Consider the following 20,992-nt stretch of genomic DNA (forward strand, 5'->3'; position numbering starts at 1 on the left):
GATTTTGAATGTGAGGGTTAGGGTTGGGGTTGGGTTAGGGATGGGGTTGGGTTAGGGATGGGGTTGGGTTAGGGATGGGTTGGGTTAGGGTTGGGATTTTGAATGTGAGGGTTAGGGTTGGGGTTGGGTTAGGGATGGGATTGGGTTAGGGTTGGGATTTTGAATGTGAGGGTTAGGGATGGGTTGGGTTAGGGATGGGGTTGGGTTAGGGATGGGGTTGGGTTAGGGTTGGGGTTGGGTTAGGGATGGGGTTGGGTTAGGGATGGGGTTGGGTTAGGGATGGGGTTGGGTTAGGGATGGGGTTGGGTTAGGGATGGGGTTGGGTTAGGGATGGGTTGGGTTAGGGATGGGTTTGGGTTAGGGATGGGGTTGGGTTAGGGCTTGGGTTGGGTTAGGGTTTGTATATTATTATGACTCACTCGCACATACACACACACACAAAAGTTAAGCCCCAACTAAAAAGTTGTGGGATTCTGTGTTTGGGGTTCACAGATTTAAAAACGTATCCCCATTATACACACACAAAAGTTAAGCCCCAACTAAAAAGTTGTGGGATTCTGTGTTTGGGGTTCACAGATTTAAAAACGTATCCCCATTATACACACACAAAAGTTAAGCCCCAACTAAAAAGTTGTGGGATTCTGTGTTTGGGGTTCACAGATTTAAAAACGTATCCCCATTATACACACACAAAAGTTAAGCCCCAACTAAAAAGTTGTGGGATTCTGTGTTTGGGGTTCACAGATTTAAAAACGTATCCCCATTACATTTTATTTATTTATTTATTATTTTCAAGGGTATTATCTGCTTACTTGTGTTTTTTGTAATTCTTGTGAGTAAAATGAACCCAAGATTTCTTCTCCATTTAAATCATATAATTTGTAGGTCCAAGGGACTGTATCCATTACATCAATGATTTTAAATAATTCACGAGTCCATTTTTGTGTATAACCTTTCTCAAAATGACTTTTCCATTTGTATATTCTTACAATATCACCAACTTTAAACTTGGGCTTTCTCAAATTAATCTCCTTTTCATATTCTAATTTTGTAAATGTTTCTGATGGTTTTGATTGTGTTGATGAATGAACTGTATTATTGTAATTATCTACAATATCCTGAATTAAATACACCCATTTTTGAGAACCGAGTTGTGTGAATTTTTTATATAATTTCTCTTTTAAAGTACGATTAAAACGCTCAATAACAACTGCCTTTCCTTCATTAAAGGTGCTGTATAATTTAATACCCTTCCCCTTAAGAAATTTCATGAATATTTTGTTATAGAACTCTGTTCCCTCATCAGTCCATAACTTCTTTGGTTTCCTTTTATCCCAATCAAATATTATCTTAAAGGCTAACATTAAAGTATCACCCCTTTTATTTTTTAAAGGGACAACCCAGGCAAATCTACTCCTCAAATCAATAACGGTTAAAGCATACCTGTATCCCCTGTCATTATTCAATTCAATTAAATCAGCGGACCATATGTGGTCAGTGTATTTAGAATAAACCTTCCTTCTTTTAAACTTTGTGATTATAGGTTTGTGTAATTCTTCAGCCAAAAGCTCCTCAGTCTTGATGGCATCATTAGAGCCTAATAGTTTTTTGAGGAATAACCAAGACCAAGTTTCAATTTAGCATTTATCAAATTTCTCACAATAAACCTATCAACTTTCTCTCTCAACGTTGGATTTTGTATCAAAGACAAATTATACAACATTTCGCTGTCGGCTTTATGTTTTTCAGTCAACGTAGTGGTTTTCCCATAAGCAATATCATGCTTCATACACACTTCGTCAACCCTATTTGTAGGTTTAGACCAAGGTTTAGGATTGTCAGCCTCATCTAATCTTTTATCCAAGTTTGTTCCTGGACCACAGAAAGAATACCCTGGAAGGTGTAATTCCCCTGGAATTCCAGTTGTTGTAAATTTACTTCCTGACAGAAACTTTTGTATGTCTCCTCCTCTTTTAGGAGAGATGAATTGGCACTTTTTAGAGCCACATACTTGACATATTCCTTTTTGATAAACTCTATTATTTTTAGCTTTAACATAAGAGATATTTTTAGATTTAGTTTTCTTTTTACATTTGAGACAATAACTCATATTTATTTATCAGAAAAATTCCGACAGAGTATCAAAACCTTTTTGGTTTTCAACATATACATTTCAATCTTTATTTTTAAAACATAAAGAATCCTAAGGAATGCCTTCACTCTCTCCTCCATTTATTTACAAATAAAAACTAACTAAAGTCAATGACACCAACATCATCAATCACATAATCTTTTCCTTCTTCTTCTTCTTCTTCTTCACCACTTTCTCGTTTAAATCTCCTCCCTGAAATTGAAGACATTGACGTTCTTATTTTTGAAACCATTATCTTCATAAGAGTTGTTAATTCTTTAATTTCCTCTTCGGTGCGTTGAGATTGATTTATTTGCTTTAATACACTCAATCTTTTATGAATCTCAGTGATTTCCATCTTTTTATATTTTTCCTCCCTCTCTCTTTGCTCCCTCTCCTCCTCCTCCATTTTCTCCCTCTCCTCCTTCTCCTTTTTCTCCCTTTTCTCCCTTTCCTCCTTCTCCCTTTTCTCCCTTTCCTCCTTCTCCTTTTTCTCCCTCTCCTCCTTCTCCTCCCTCTCCCTTTCCTCCTTCTCCTTTTTCTCTCTTTCCTCCTTCTCTTCTTCAACTCCTTCCTCATCCCTTGCTACCCTTGAGTTTGAACCCCAAAGAATATTATACATATACTCATCTGGATTTTGAGATATTCTTGTATCTATAATTATTTTTCTCATAATAGGATACCAATAAGATTTGTTGACGATTTCTAAAAGAGTTTTATATTTCATAACTTTGAGAAGTTCATTTTTATTTAATATTTTAAACAAGTCTCTATTTGTGGGTTTAACAATATCAGTATAAGGCCAGTTTTTTATGACAAAATTCCCATGTATATGCTCCAAATCATAAGGTATGTAATACCGAGCACCCTTTTCTTGTAGGTATCCTTGAATACAAAAATTATAATTCTCTTGTAGTCTTCTTCCTGCCATTTATGTATCAGAAATATATGTGAGATTAATATTATGACAGGTAATACCACCCCATCTTCCCACTACCAAATCGGTTTGTATTCCTCGGCTTTCTATCCTTATCTCATTACCTTCCTTCTTTGTCATGCGAACCATCGCTATACTATCATATATTTTTATTTTCTTAAAATCACGTATTTGTTGTTTACTAATTGTACTTCCACATAAATCCTTATCTTCACCAAGTGGATAATATTCTTCTTTACGAGACTGATTTAAATCATGTAGGTCTTCTATGTTTATTGAAAAAGACCAATTATACCCTAAATCAGGCATATCATACCCCCATTTATTAATTCGCATATTAACTAAATGTCCTTCTTTATAAAATTTAATTGTAAGCAGGTAGTTAAATTCAATGAGGAAAGGTGTATGGTCAGTATAACCAGGTGTTGTGGTTGTAAATTTTACTTGTTTCACAAAACGTGCTGTTTTCTTTAAAGATATATATTGTGATAAATCACTGAATCTAATCAAGTCATTCGCATCTGTAGGGTTTGGATAATTGATTAATTTATAAGTATTCTTCATATTAATATTTTTACTTACACTATATTTTTGTCGTTCAGCCTGTGCCTTTGTATAATAATTTGATAAATCAATATCCTGAGAGGATTTTCCAAAGATAGAACCATCTTTTCCAACATAGGTCATTTATATTAGATAAAAAATGATATCATAAAAATTTTCATTATTGTTGAGTTGAAATAATACATATAAACATAATTGGCCACAACATTTAGAATTAATTTCTTGAACTTGGAATGTTTGATAAACACCATTCTGTAAGAATTGTATTACTTCAACAGGTGGTGGCATACCATAACTATCAAAATAATATTTATCCTGACTATTATGAATACAAACCCAATGAGAACCATTCTGTGTGTCTAAATTCATAATAATATTCTTTGTATTCTTATTTATATGTGTTAATTCATCTCTCATACAAATAACCACATTATCAATTTTTAGTGTTTTACAATACTTAGCTAGTTCTATATTTGACGTTGTATTCTTTCCAAATTGTTTAAACCATTTATCCATTTATTTATGAGAAAGATACAATCCATTACCCCGTTTAGTTAGTTTAACACCCGCTTGAGCGATAGAGGAAAGCATATCTCCAACCAACAATCTAGCTTTATCAGGTAGACTTTCAAGTTTTTGAGCAAAATCTACAATTACACCACTTCCACTAATTTGTTTCTCCAACTCCTTGTTATGTCTTTCCAATTCTTTTTGAGCTTTTAGTTGTGCCTTCCTTTCGTTAGCAGTTTTTACCGCTGCTGAAATACCACCAGTCAATGCTCCCGCCGCACTTAAACCAGCAAATAAAGGAATTAGAAACGGGAGAAATCCTCCTCTTGACTCGTCTATTGAATATTTCTTTAACATAGGTTTCGTCATTTTAATTTTAAGTGATCCAACATCATTTAGTGTTTTTACTTGTGTGTGTGTGAGTAAAACATCAATTCTTACAGCTCCTTTTCTTTGAATTGTATTAACATTAATAATACAAGGCTTTTGATTTTGAATACAAGATGTTAATTTATTAAGATTGATTTGATTAACATATACCCCAACCATTTATTTATGAGAAAAAACCTATGTGATATTAATCATAACACCATTATCTGTATTAATCTGTAATTCTGTTTCCTCCAAAAGCAAACAATATGCATTAACCTCTTCACTCTCCCCTCTTTCAATGTATAGAGAAGTATCCACTCGATTAGACTTTATAGTTTCCTTTTGAGAACTCAGGTCAATTGCGTAGATTGTATAAAGTTTTTGAAACGCAACCATATCCAAAATAGGATCATTATTACCATTACTTTCACACACCTTTTGGTAGGACTTGTAGGCTTCCGCATAATCATTTTTTTCCCAATCAATTTCCAATCTATCTCGTGGATAAAATGTGCCATCAAGAGAAACCCGAAGTTGTTTCACCTTTGCATTATCACTCAGGGCATTATTCTTATTAGTACCGTCCTCTCCATCTGGTTTTTTAAAAATGAGCCAGAGGTATCGTGGCTTTCCTTGAAGAACACCTAAATTCCAAGTGTAGGTAGTGTGTTCCAGTTTAACGTGTTGACATCTTCTTTTAAGGTATGATACATTTAGCGGTTTCTTTGAGTTAAGTCTTCTATTTAACATCTCTTCCGTTTTAAGATTAGGAGTATATTCACTGATATACCAACACAAATCATTAATAACAAATTTATTATTTTCTCCAAAAGCATTTTCATCCCCAAAAAGCAATCTATTTACATTATCATTCCTTTGTAGTTGAAATCTAATTTTAAGCCCATACAAAACTTTATCATAATCACAAAATCCAAATATACCTTTCAGAGGTACTGCTACGGTAAAACTATTCTCAGCTTTTGCGTCATCATTATACATTGACTTCCTTTGACTATAACCAGGGTCTGCGTTTGTACCCGTTGACATATCAGGAATAAAACCCTCAACAGCTCCCTTACCCATTCTATCACTAAACGAATATAGTGTAAATTTCATCATTTCAGATGTAGCAGAGACATAATCAACCGCTTCAACCTCTTGTGTTCCAATATACAGGCGGACACTGTCAAACATTTTCCAGAAGAAATCATTTACGAGTGTAGCATTAGTATTATTCGCAGCCTTAGTGAATTTAAATTTACACAGCAAGAAACTATCAGCTATATTCAAGTAAGTTTGTTGATTATTTATTTCAAAACTTTTTGTTCCGTTTGAATTCCAGTCTGTTCCTGTTATAGCATTTACCTTAAAATAGTCTTCCTTTTTAGTGGAGTTTGAAATGATAATCGTATCATCCAAATCATAGATACTATCAATCGCTTCCATACTTGTATTTATATAGCATTAAAATTGTTGAAACCCTGACCCAAGTATTTTAATGATTTTTTGTCGTTCTTGTGAAGATAGTTGAGTTTTACCTTTTTTTATTTCTTTGATTGCTTGTAATTTATGAGACTCCTTTTGAGCATCTTTTATACTCTTTATAGCACCCGCAACGGAGCCCACGGCAGAAGCAGTTGAACCAATTAGGTCTTTATGTTTAAGGATGGTTGAACCAATACCCATTAGAGTATCAATTATCCCATCTCCTTTATTTCGAAATTGATGACCTACACCTCGTTGTCTCTTAGGTTTATAGTATCCTCTACCCACATACCTTGTATAGTCTGGTGAAAGGAACATGCCCTCCCCTGTAATTATTTTATATTTTCCCAACTCGTGTTTTCTCACAATAACCATTATTTATTTATTGAAAAACTTCACGTAGGTGAATTCTGATGGATATAATTTCATCATTAAAGGATATCATACGATTATCTTGGTCGGTTATCCTAAAATTTACTCTGTATATGGTTTTTCCTGACACAGGTAAATAGACAAGATTTTTTGGTTCCATATTAAATTTATAACCAATCGGGGTTGAGTATGCACTGAATGAAAATATTGTATTTGTTCTTATTCCATCGTTATAAGCACCATCAATCAAATCACAATGAATTAATACTGAATTTATACCGGAGGATATTTGGATAACATTATCACTGTAAAACGTCCCGTTATTTTCAATCTTTTTTGAAGAGAAACCCAATAGCTCTCTAAACGAATTTTCAATCGTGAAATCAACTTTATAATTATTTTTAAGTTTAATAGTTGATTTTGAAGTGTGTTTTTGAATATCTATTACAATATTTTTTGGTTCATCACCTTTTTCTTTCATAAGGCGAGAGACTTCTGAAGATATTTGAGAAATCTCGTAAGCTCCAGGTGAAACGGTTATAGTTTTATATCCACTTCCTGGATTATAACTAAACTTGTTGTTTTTCTCTGTGATATTAAAAAGGGTATTGTAAGTTTCCATTGACAACAAAGATGCCTCATATGAGGTAAGGGGGTCAAGTTGTAGTGGGTAAGGGAATGAAGCTGTGTAATCGCTCGTTGTGAAATTAAAACTAAGAATTGTGCTTCTCATCTTATTTAATATCTAATAAAATATCTTTGTATTGACATTTATTAATTATTTTCATGTTCATCAACTGATCTAAAATGGCTGAGGATTCATTAAAACAATTGTTGTTTCCAGCCTTCTTACTACCTAACAACAATAATAGCCTATTAACTAATTGTGATGGGTCATTTGGAAGAAAACTAACACCCGAACCAAGCTTACTTAAAGCATCAATAATATGTTTCTCCTTCTCATTCTTCTTACTTTTACCAGCAACAGAAACTCCATAATCAAGTGCATTTAGCAACTCAATATATACCCTATCTTCCTCTCTTTCCATATCAAGTGGTTCCTCAAAATATTTTGAACCGCTGAATCCGGGGTTTGTTAGAAGAAACATTAATCTTGGAGTTAATTTAACATTTGGTTGAGTAGAACTCAAGAACATCAATTCATCATTAAATATCAATACCTTTTCTTCCACAAGATGAAACACTGCTGGTTCTTCTGTTGGAATGAGACCTGCTCTGGTTTTTGAACCCGCCGAATATTCATTGTTTTGAAGAGCTTCCACAACATAATTAGGGGGTTGATTTACCTCCTCAAGTTTCCGAAATAATCCCTCGTCATCATATTCTAATTCACCAAGTTCTTGTTTTGTTATCTGACTAAAATCTTTGAGCATTTGAAGTTTTTTCGGAGTAAATTCTACCGTGGGTACTGTAGGTGAGTGTTGAGTTTTCAAAAGTGGTTTAAAGAATTTCTCTTGTTTTCTTTCAAAGGCTTCTTCACCAGTTAGTTTCTGTCTCCGTTTCTTCTTTATCTCTTCCTGTTGTTTAACAACTTTTGAAACTAATTGTTGATGTTCCTTAAACTTTCTTTCTCTTTCTTCAGTATTCATTTTCTGTATTTATTTATTGAAAAATATCATTTAGTATCTCATCTTGTTTCACAACAATATATTTATATTTTCCAATCGTGTGTTTCATATAATTTTCAAATTCTTTTTTACTACATAACGTAGAGCAATTATCTCTCCAAAAATTATTTACATCTATTGAATTTAACTTAAATAAAATAAAAGTATTGGCATTGTTTCTTATTGAGCGTCGAGGGAGTTGAAAATATGATTGACTAAGATATATACAATTACAAGAAGAATGTCTCCCTCTTGTATAGTAGCTATCCATTACTGTTTGGTTTCTCTCATTAACACAATCATCAAAGATGACGAGGTTCTTTTTTGATTTATCTAAATCTTGAGGTGAAGGTATATCATCCGTATTATCACTGAGAATACAAGTTATGGGTTTCGATTTTGATTTCTGTGTATCACAAAATAATTGTATTATATCTTCAATATTATAATCATTCAGTTTGTTTTGAAGTTTAAATAAACCGATAATGTCTTCCTTTTTAAGACCTGCATTAAAACCCTGTGAGAGTAGTTGATACTCGGGTTGAAAACTTGACTTTGTAAAAATTATTAAATTATCATAATCTAAAAAATTAGGACCAAGGAGCATCTTTAAAAGTAAACAGGTTTTCCCACATCCGCTTGAACCAACTATTAGACATCTCAATGAATTTGGAATGTTTTTATGGTTATTAAATTTTATCTTATTTTCCCAAACGGGTAAAAAATCATTCATTTATATATTTGGAAAACAAGTCATCCAACTTTTTTTGAGCTATTTTAGAAACTCTATATTTTATCCTGAGTTCTGGTTTAATTTCAAAATAATTCATTATTTTATTTATGTAGTATCTTGTATTAACATTTCCATTAAAATTATTTTGAATAATAAATATCATTAAACCCTTATACATTTCCTCAATACAAAGAGTCTCTTTCCTTGTAAGAAATGGTGTATTATCACCATAATGCTTAACATTCATCTCTCTTATTAATCTTGTAAAGTAATTCATTTTTGGTTCTAATTTAAAAGAGTTATATGTTTTTTTATATTTCTTATTATCATTAATTAGAATATAATCACAGAATAAACATTGTTTATATGAATCCTCATCATTAAGCCCCACTCTATCACAAGCCGGACAATTCTCTAATTTATCATATGGAGAGTCTGGAAATTCTAAATATCCTTCAGAACTTATCATATTTATGTGGTAAATTTTTACTTAAACTAAACGCAAGTTTATTCATTAATAAATACAATGTTTCAAAGCACAAAAGACAAATTTCAATCAATCTCTACTTCGGTGGAAGATATAGAAAAATATGTCAAAGATGTTAAATTGAACAAAGATAAATATGGAAATTTTTGGGTAAAACCAGTTATGGAAAATAACATGAGCCCCTCTATTTCATTTAAAGGAAGAGCTCTAACTATACCTGGAAAGACATCCATTAAAGTAAATCTAACAAAAGTTTCTCCTCTACTCCTGGCAATTTATTCAAAGCTTGAAAAAGTGATTGACCACGATACTTTGAAAAAGAATGATAAGACCATTAATAATTCTAGAGGAGACATTTGTATTTTCTTTAATAATCCAAAGGGTGTAGATCTAAGTAAAATGAATGATGTTAATATTTCTGGTGAAATGTCATTTCGTTCTATGATAGTTAGAGATTATTTAAAGATAACTTTTGATATAAAAATTGTAGAGATTGAATCTGTTAATGAAAGAAAGTATATAGATATTGATGGGAATATTTTTCTTGCTAATTAAATATGAGTCAATACAGCAGTGAAGATTTTACTATTTCATTGAACTCGGACGATAGTGATGATAGTATTTCATTGAACTTGGATGATGGTGATGATAGTATTTCATTGAACACAGATGATAGTTATGATACTAATAGTTTGTGCTCAAATGATAGTTATGAGAGTAGCTTTATTGATGACTCTGAGTATGATTCTGAGTATTCATGTGATAGTTATGACTTAGATGATTCTGAGTGAAAAAGTGTTTTAGTTTAAGCACAGTGATATATATAAAACGGAGCTGTAAAGCTCAAAAGTGTTTTATTTTAAGCACAGTGATATATATAAAACACCACGTTTTCTCACGCTATAAATATGGTTTATTGCGATACTTGCGAGAAGGAAGTAAAATATTATAAACAACATATTCTCACCGCAAAACATACATACAACATTTTAAACAAACTTTCCCCTCTTCCACCTGAAACAAAACACTGTTCTACATGTAATAAAAATATCCTCAAGAAAGGCTTCAAAATACATCTTAAAACAAATCTACATTTATCAAATTTTATCACAACTAAAAACTCTGATGGAGCATTCAAAGGACATATTAAAATAAGAGTCTTTAACTTCAAACCTCCTGAACCAGAGTCTATAGTTGATGCTGTAGAAATAGTTAAACCTGCTGTTCAAACGTTGATTGAAAAAACACTAAAGGAAATGAAACCACTTAAATTTTATATGGGAGTAAAATTAGAAATGACAAAGGATGAAGGAGTTATAGATGCACCATACATGAGAACTGAGCCACACTTTATATCTTCATATCAAGATTTTAAAACATCAGGAGTCTATGATGAACTTATTAAACAAGAGCAAGATGTGGATAATTCAATCGTAGGAAGTGGATTCAATATAGGAAAAATTATTTACATAGACATTCATATTCTTAAATCAGATCCTCTAAAAGCTTCTTCTTACATTGATTTACCCAGTGTTATCAAAAATAGAAAAGCAGTTATCAATATCAAAAATAAAGACAATAAATGTTTTCTCTGGTCTATTTTAGCACACTTACATCCTCCACATTTTCATGATGAAAGAGTATCTCATTATAAAAAATATGAGAATACATTAAATACGAAAGATCTAAAGTTTCCGATGACTTTAAATGATATTCCTAAATTTGAAAAGATGAATAATTTATCAGTTAATGTTTATGGTCTAACAGAAACAAACAACATTCAGGTTTTAAAGCTTTCTGACAATTGTAAACAAACTCATATTAATCTTCTATATTTTAATTCAGACGAAAATTCACATTATACATACATCAAAGATATTGCTAAATTAATAAAACCACAAGTCTGTAAGAGAACAAATAAAATATATATTTGTTTGCGTTGTCTTAACTTCTTCAATTCACAAGAAAGATTAGATAAACATTCAAATTATTGTGGCGAACATAAATCAACGGTAATCAATATGCCTAAAGAAGGCTCAAAGATCACATTCAAAGATGAAAATAAAAAGATCAAACATCCATTTGTTATATATGCTGATTTTGAAAGTATTTTAGAAAAAATTGATACTGCTTCTCAAGATCCAAAAGAATCATACACAAATAAATATCAAAAACATACTCCTTGTGGTTTTTGTTATTATATCAAATCATCCGTTGGTGATAAATATAACAAGTTAGAGATGTATAGAGGCTCAAATACCCCAGAGGAGTTTGTGAAACGACTAGAAAAAGACTGTGTTCGATTAACCAAGATAATGAGAGAAACCAATAAACCAATGTCCTTAACAAGTAAAGAAAAAAGGGAATTTATAAAAAACAATGTCTGTCATATTTGTGAGGAGAAAATTGGTAAAGGTCTAAAGGTTAGAGACCATTGTCATCTCACTGGTAAATATAGAGGTCCGGCTCATCAAAGTTGTAATATTAATTATCAACTCCCCTCTTTCATTCCTGTCTTTCTTCATAACAACGCTCATTATGATACACATCTATTTATCAAGGAACTCTCAAAGACTTCTGGAAGTATCTCAGCAATTCCAAACACGGATCAGAAATACATTTCATTCACAAAAACAATTCACACATCTCCTATTACTCATATCAGATTTCTTGATACATTTAAATTCATGGCAAGTCCATTGGTTAACTTGGTTCAAAATCTAAAAGAGTTTCCATGTCTTTCAGAGTATTTTTTAGATAAAGATTTTCTAACACAAAAGGGAATTTACCCCTATGACTATATGGACTCATTTGAGAGATTCAATGAAACACAACTTCCTTCAAAAGAAAATTTCTATAACAAATTAAATAATAGTCATATATCTGATAAAGATTATGTACACGCACAAAATGTTTGGGAAAAATATAACATCAAGAATCTTGGCGAGTATCACGATTTGTATCTCAAAACTGATGTGCTTTTATTGGCCGATGTATTTGAAGCCTTTAGATCTGTTTGTCGCACTGGATATGGATTGGATCCTGCTCACTACTACACAGCACCTGGATTGGCCTGGAGTGCGATGTTGAAAATGACAAAACAAGATTTGGATTTGATAACCGATGTTGATATGCTTTTGATGATTGAAAAGGCAAAAAGAGGTGGAATTTCACAAGTCTGCTCGAGTAGATACGCAAAAGCAAATAACAAATATCTTCCAAATTATGATCCAACGAAAGAGAGTTCTTACTTGATGTACTATGACGCGAACAACCTGTATGGCTGGGCAATGTCTCAGGCTCTTCCTTATGGAAAACTTAGATGGGTAAAGGAAAAAGACTACAAAAACGTTTTACAAGATGTATGTATCTCTACACAAAAAGAATTGGATGAAGAAAAAGTTGGTTATTATTTTGAAATTGATTTAAAATATCCAGAGGAACTCCATAACCTACACAAAGATCTCCCATTTGCTTGTGAGAAAGAAAGTCCAAAGAAAGAATGGTTGAGTGATTATCAACGATCGTTTGATATAGGTGAATCAACAGAAAAATTACTTACTACATTATATAACAAGAAAAATTATGTTCTACACCAAAGAAATTTGCGACAATATTTATCAAAAGGTCTAAGAGTAGAGAAGATCCATAGGGTTCTAAAGTTCAATCAAAGTCATTGGTTAAAGGGGTACATTGATTTTAATACACAAAGAAGAACAGAGTCAAAAACAGATTTTGAGAAAGACTTTTATAAATTGATGAATAATGCGGTCTTTGGTAAGACTATGGAGAATGTGAGGAAAAGACAAAATATCAGACTATCAACATCTTGGGAACAAGCATCAAAATTAATTAATAGACCGAGTTTTACTCGAGCTGAGGTCTTTACTGAGAACTTTTGTGCGATCCATTTGATTAAAGAGAGTATTGAAATGAACAAACCTATTTATATTGGAACAACAATTCTTGATTTATCAAAGTCATTAATGTATGATTACTTTTATAATAACTTGAGGAAGAAATATCAAAATGATGTTAATCTACTTTATATGGATACAGACAGTTTTATTTTGAAAATTAATACCAACGATGTTTATTCAGACATGAAAAGAGACATTAATATCTATGACACGAGTAATTACAGTCCAGAGAGTGAGTTGTTCTCTTCTAAAAATAAAAAGGTGATTGGAAAGTTCAAGGATGAATTAGGAGGAAATGTTATGAGTGAATTTGTGGGATTGAGGTCAAAGGCTTATGCTTATAAATACATTGTGAATAACGTTGAAAAGACTGATAAGAAGTTAAAAGGTGTAAAGAAAAATGTTATTAAAGAAACAATAAACTTTAAGGATTATTATAACTGTTTAACAACAAAGAAAGAAGAGTTTAGAAAGATTAATGGAATAAGAAGTTATAAACATCAATTATATTCAGAAGAGATAAATAAGAAAGCATTGGGGGCTTTTGATGATAAGAGGTTTATTTTAGAAAATGGAATTGATAGTCTCCCTTATGGTTATATAAGTATATAAGTGATAAGATATATATATAAGTGATAAGATATATATAAGTGATAAGATATACATAAGTGATAAGATATATATAAGTGATAAGATATATATAAGTGATAAGTTAAAAAAGGGGGGGGGTTGGGGATTTTAACGGGCTACCGCCGCCTTTTTTACTATTATATAAATGATAGAACCAAGTATCAACCAGACTAAAGAGTGGAGGTGTAATCAACCTTGGTATATAAATGGAAAACATAATGAATGTGAAAAATATCAAATAGGTATAATTGAAAAGGCAACTGGTAAAAAAATTCACAAAACAAATAAGAGAATTAATTTAAATACCGGTGAATTGGGTAAAAAAGATGGAAATATTTTTGAGTGGACGGAAAACTTTGATGGTTGTCAGGAAAATATATACTTTAATTTTAAAATGGTATGTGGCACTGGAGGTGCTCAAACAAGAACATTGAGGGAGGTTTACCATTTTATCTTAGCTCAGTTAAAATATCTTAATAAAGAACCAAACTCAAACATATTTTTTGTTAATATATTAGATGGTGAAGAGAGTGGCAAGAGAATTAAATTATTTCCCACACATAAACAAATATTTGTAGGGTCGTTGTTTGAGTGGGTTATATTCACCAGATGATATTAAGAGTAAAAGGTTAAAAGGTCCATAAGGTCAGAAGGATCACAGGTGTTTAAGTGGTCTAATGAATAAGGATAACATGTCAAAAGGTTAGAAGGTTCGTAAAGAACAGGGTGAGAGAAATATAGGTGTTTAGGGGCAATGAGGGAGGGAAAGAATTAATATGGAAGTGAATGGGTCAAAGATTAATCTGCCAGATGATATGTAGAAGAAGGATGATAGGTCTATAAGAGAAAACAAATATTTGTAGTGTTTGAGTGGTCTAATGAACAACATTAAGGATAGGTACTACAGACAAAAGGTTTATAAAGATGAGGGTGGGAGAAATAGAGGTGTTTATGATTTTTGAAAAAGACAAGGGGGTAAATGACATTAGATAGGGATTTCCCATGTTAAACGGAGGTGTCCCAGAAGCAACATTATTACACTACTTACCTCCCCCAGGCTGAACAGTTTACGTTTTGTATCCCACTGATAGGCCAGATCTGGATTCACACCTAAACCAAAATCTAATCGGCTTGTTCTTGTCATCTAACCAACTCATCCATAAAGTTTTGTCCGAATCCATCCACAACTTTTTGAGATATCGTGCGTTGTATTGTTTTTTGGCCCTATGTGTCAATGGTGAATCATTAAATAATTCTCAGATCCAGATCCGTATCGTCACCAAAATTTAATAATTTCGTCCTTGCATGCCCAACGACTCCACCAGGTTTTGTCCGAATCCGTCCATAACTTTTTGAGGATCGTGCTATATTTCGTTTTTGGCCCTATCACTAAATGGTGAAGAATCACTTGAAAAACAAAAAGTTCTCCTATCTGGATCCGTATTCGAATCTTCACATACATCGAATTGATTAGTCCTTGTTACACACCCAATCGGTCCACCAAGTTTGGTCTGAATCCGTCCATAGCATTTTGAGATATCTTGCTATGTATAAGTTTTAGCACTATCACTCAATGGTGAAGAATCGCTGAAAAATTCTTCCGGATCTTCACCAAAAATCGAATTATTTCACCCTTGTCGCATATGCTACTTCTCCACCAAGCTTTGTCTGAATCCATCCACAACTTTTTGAGATATTCTGTTTACATACAGACAGACAAACAGACAGACGAATGAAAACATATAACTTCCACCCACCTTCGGTATTAATACGAATAACATAAAATAGAAAATAGAAAGACAAGAATACAACGTCTATTCAACATCGGTTTGCCTGCTGGAATATTGTCAATTATTTCCAGCTTAAGGAAAATAGATTAGACTGGTAATGTTATTATTTTATACTTTGCTGTATATGTAAGATATTTTACCAAACTAGGTTTCCAGGCTAGAAAGTTTTTAGATTTTATAATTTCTGGAAGTTTCTGATGCAGTGCTCATGTAGTCATATTACTGTATTTTTACACTCTTTCTGGTGTGTTCCATGGAGACACAGGACACATAATTACTTCTCATAATTACGAATAAGTTGAGCCTAATATAGGAAATTAATAATTGAGTGAATAGCAGAATGAAAATACAAATTCATTTATTTTCTCATGAAGTGTCACAAAAGATTCATGAAAGACCCGATAATTTAATCGAGCAAGGAATGAAACAGATTCATTGAAAGTACAATATACAAACAACATACAATATTAAAAACTAGTAGGGATTGGCGGAAATTCCACGAAATGTAAAATTTGACTTAATGTCCTCAATTTCCTAACATCCCCTCCTCCCCCACCTCCGCCCCACTTCCTAACAAACCCTGAGGTCCTCAACCTCCACTCCCCAACCCAAAGTCCTCACCCTTTCCCTCCCAAACCTGAGGCGTAATCCCTTTCCCACTCCAAGCCTTAAATTCTCCCCCTTAACTCCAAGCCTCTTTCCCCCTTCCCCCAAAGCCTCAACCTCCCCTCCAAACTTTGTCCCATTTTTGCTCTCCCTCCCTTCCAACACCCCAAGTCCTTACCTCTCCCTCCAAACCCTAAGGAGTCAATAAACTCCACATTCCAACCTTTCAAGCACCCACCTCCACCTCAACTACTCCACCTCCCTCCCCATCCACTGAACATCCTCAATCCACTTAACCCCCAAAGCGTCAATCTCTCCTGCTAACTCTGTCTCATATTTTCTCTCCCCCACCTCCATCCCCAAATTTTCACCCTCCCCATCCCAACCCCAAGGCATCAACCCCCTTCTCACTTCAAGCCTTCAAACCCCCTCCCCAAACCTCTCCCTATCGGCATCCTTTTAACTGTTGCTTTGGTCGTTTTACAATGAAGGGAAACCTTATAGGGAGGGCATGGCAATATTGTGAATATGACAGCTCTGAATAGGTCTTTGACTTCACACAGCAGAAAGCCTCAACATGGCGACCCTATGATTTTCAACCAAGTGGAAATTGTAGGTGGAGTCAGGCGAACTGTCCAATCAATGGGTGGAATAGAATGTGACAGACTGACGGATGGAAGAAGGTGTTTAAGCGTATTATTATTAAGATGGACGATGAGGAAAGTGATGTAAACACAAAGAAAATTTTAAATAATTCAGATATTAATGTTCAACAAATGGATAAGGAAAGGAATGCGGGACTCCATCATGTTCAGTTTTGCAGCATATCAGCTTGCTTTGAGTTTCTTAAGCTACGTCTAGATACCAATTGTATAGAGTTTGAGAAAAAGGTGACGATGACGACTGGAAACGAGTACAGATTTAGCAAAGTGTCTGATGAGTTTAATGCGATGATCAGCAAGAGAATCAATAATGAAAGCATGTAAAAGCTCAGCATAGGGAAAATAGATTTATAAACAGAATTAGAAAGAATAAACAGGGGCAAAAAGTAAGGCTTCTTTTGGTAAATAAACATTAAGGTTCCCAAAGGAACTTGGTTTAAATTCACTATCAATGTTATTGCTAACGAAAAATGGATTAAAATGCTATTTTTCACTTCGATCTCCTGTGAGAGGGTCACCATTCATGGGTTTTGTGTGGCTTTCATTTCAGATATACAGCAGGAAAGATCCTACCTAATAAGACATACCTAGTCGTTAATTACCTGACAATCAGGATAATAAACCCAGCATGACCGAGCGGAAACACCTGCAGTTTGCTTAGCACAAAGACATTTGTTTTTTTGCTCAAGATTACATGGCATTTATATCATAAACAAGCAAATGCAAGCTGGTAGTGCAGCAGACTTCACATTGCCTCCAAATTATGACTTGCTACAATATAGAGTTGACACATGGCATAAAGCCAGAAAGCACTTGTCTGTGGATCCAGTACCGTCAGGATTTCAAACCCAGAAGCAGATGGAACTGAAATGAATTCAGTGCTTGAACTATCTGAAAATCCTCCGAACAAATTAATTTATCCATTCATCCGGCATGTCGTGGTGTGACATGGAGGCAGCAATGACACCTCTCCAGGTTGCTCAGTCGAGCGCCATTCTGGGGGTATTCTCCACACAGGCCTCTGGGTTATATTATAGCCATTTGATGCTCTCCTTCCAGCATGTACTGCATGTGAACGTCCTCTGGGATTCTTCCAGGCAGGTGATGGGTGAGTGAAGAAGGACGTTGCTGCATTGTTTCCTGGGTGTCCACGGAGATGTCTGTACCATCGTAGTTGGGCTCGATCGATCAGAGTTACGAGGCCTGGCAGTTCACCTTTTGCATCGGTGATGGTATCTAGTCATCGAATGTGAAGGATTTGTCATAAAGCTTGAATATCAAAGGCGCTAATGTGGGCATTGGTAGTTGCAGTCGCATTCCAGGTTTTGAAGCCATAGTCAAAGATCATTGCCATCAGTGTTCTGTAGAGTCTCAGCCTAAGGCATGTGTTTACCAGGACTTTCCCGATGGTGGAAACTGATGCCTAGGTGAACTGTGCGATGGCAGCGCATCTCCTGAGTTCTGGTATAGAGTTACCGGATGAGAATATCCAAGAACCAAGATATTCAACCTCTGTGACTATGTCCATGGAGCAGTTGTTATCAATAAAGATATAAGTAGGAAGGTTTCCTCACCCTAGGCATTGGATCTTTGTCTTCATGTCTTGTTTAGCTGACTTGTAGGCCCAGCATGGATGAGTGTTGGTTGACATCCTGGAGGGTAAAGACTAGAATATCAAATGTCTTTGCAAGCAGGACCACATCTTCTGGAAAGTCAAGGTCTGTGCAAGTGTAGTTTTGGGTGTGGCAATCATGGCCACCCTGCTGAAGGGTGTTGTTCATGACATAGTCCATCATTGGAAGGCAAATGTTGGAGCAAGAACATCTCCCTGGCATACACCTCCATCGAATATGAATGTATCAGAGAGTTCACTCCCCACACAAATAGTTTTCCATATTGTCATAAAATGATTTGATGAAGTTGATTATTTTTGCGAGGACTGCACATGCTTGAAGCAGTAGCCGCAGACAGTCTGTTGAGTGAGTCAAACACCTTCTTCATGTCAACATAGGCTGCAAAGGTTGGTTTGTTGAACTCAGTGCTTTTCAGCAATTTGGCTGAGGGCAAACATCTGCTCCAATGTTGAACAATTGGGGATTAAGACTGTCTGTAGCAGGAAGAACTTCTTGACAAGATGTTTCTTGATTCTGTTCAGTATTATTCATGCAAAGGTTTTAGTTACTACTCTTAGGAAGGGTGATACCTCTGTAGTTTCTTGTTAGGTTGTGAGCATCTGCATTCCAAAAATTTCAAATGAAGTACTGAAGAGACTGTCGAGGAACCTTTAGCTGCCTCCAGATTTCTCAGAAAATATGAAGTAATGAGATTGTTGCATTGTCTGCGTTTCTCAAAAGCTCCGGTGCGATACCACTGATGTCTAGCTTGCCATTCTTGATATGAACAAATGCAATGTTAAAATTACCAGCGCATGTCAATAAACTCATATTTTACATGAATTTTAACAATACTACACCACTGGAATATTGCCAGGGAAACTCACCCAATGAGCTTGCCGTTTTCCACAAAATACTGCACCTCAAAGTGAACATGAAAAGGAGGCCCAAAATGATCGATTCCCTGAAAAATCGAAATCAGTCTCAGCCAGTGGTAGAAGCACAGAACTTTCACACCAAAGGATGACAATACGGGCAGTCACATTCCAGGTAATGGTACAACGGATGGTTTCACAATTTTATATTATTCATTTCCAAGTTCATTGGCAAACATTTGACAGCACTCTTTTGGAATAGAATCAGTAATACACAATTTTTTTTCTGCTTTTCTCAATGATATTTCGTCATTAAACACATTTCAGGAATGCAAAACAAAACGCCAGTCCAGGGGAGAACAATGCAAGATAGATAGTTTAAAAAAAACTTTCTTTTATTCCATTCTACCCTGGGTTCGATAAGTCCACTTCATATTATATATACTCATAACAACAAGGTTATTCCCAAGATCCACTTAAACCCCAAATTTATGAAATGACATGAAAGCACCCAAAGATATACTCTAAAGTAGTTTTTGATATTCATTATTGGTGCACACTTCAATTGGCACCATGCCAGCTGATTGGGAGCCATTCCTCAAAATAAGGTCCATGGTATTGCAGTTGATGCCTTTTATGAATGCCCTGCCTCAGTCTGTCATTATTCAGTCTATTGACTCACATCTCTCCCAATTCTTTGTTCAACTTAGTCGTGCCAAAGTCGTGGCAGGCATTCTTTGTTCAACTTAGTCGTGCCAAATTTCATTTCGAGGACGTTTTGGTCCTCTCAACTCCTCTTGTCTTTTATGCTCATTCCCTTATGAAAGTGTTCACCTTATTTTCAATATTCTGAGCCACCAATGCACCCTGACAATGTATGTCAGTTCGACAAGGAAATCTGCTATCTCCCTCGCAGACGGATCAAGTAATTCTTTATCGAAGACTGATCAAGCCCATTCATCCTACTATGTTAAATATGGCAACTCTATGTGGGTATGCACTGTATGTACAGTGCATTCAGAAAGTATTCAGACCCCTTAACTTTTTTCACATTTTGTTATGTTGCAGCCTTATGCTGAAATCGTTAAAATTCATTTTTTCCCCTCATCAATCGACACAATACCCCATAATGACAAAGAGAAAACAGGATTTTAGAAAGTTTTGCAAATTTATTAAAAAGCAAAAACTGAAATATCACATTGACATAAGTATTCATACCCTTTGCTGTGACACTTGAAATTTAGCTCAGGTGCCTCCCATTTACCTTGATCATCTTTGAGATGTTTCTACACCTTGATTGGAGTTCACCTGTGGTAAATTCAATTGATTGGACATGATTTGGAAAGGCACACACCTGTCTATATAAGGTCTCACAGCTGACAATGCATATCAGAGCAAAAACCAAGCCATGAGGTCAAAGGAACTGCCTGCAGAGCTCAGACAGGATTGTGTCAAGGCACAGATTTGGGGAAGTCTACAAAAAAATTTCTGCTGCATTGAAGGTTCCCAAGGGCACAGTGGCCTCCATAATTCTTAAATGGAAGAAGTTTGGAACAACCAGGACTCTTCCTAGAGCTGGCCGCCTGGCCAAACTGAGCAATCGGGGGAGAAGGGCCTTGGTAAGAGAGGTGACCAAGAACCCGATGGTCATTCTGGCTGAGCTCCATAGATCCTGTG

At 34.6% G+C, this 20,992-nt stretch overlaps 1 protein-coding gene across 1 annotated transcript in view; it reads right to left on the bottom strand.

Annotated features, from left to right (window-relative positions):
- The window catches only part of FRMD6 (FERM domain containing 6), a gene marked incomplete in the record, with an annotated part of 358,089 nt that overhangs the window by 28,833 nt on the left and 308,264 nt on the right, over window positions 1-20,992 (bottom strand). The window contains 1 exon segment of the mRNA XM_078785433.1: window positions 19,328-19,404. Coding sequence (XP_078641559.1) covers window positions 19,328-19,404 — 77 coding nt within the window.

Source organism: Myxine glutinosa, chromosome 1 (genome assembly GCF_964187855.1).
Source record: "Myxine glutinosa chromosome 1, kmMyxGlut1.1, whole genome shotgun sequence".
Taxonomy (NCBI): domain Eukaryota; kingdom Metazoa; phylum Chordata; class Myxini; order Myxiniformes; family Myxinidae; genus Myxine; species Myxine glutinosa.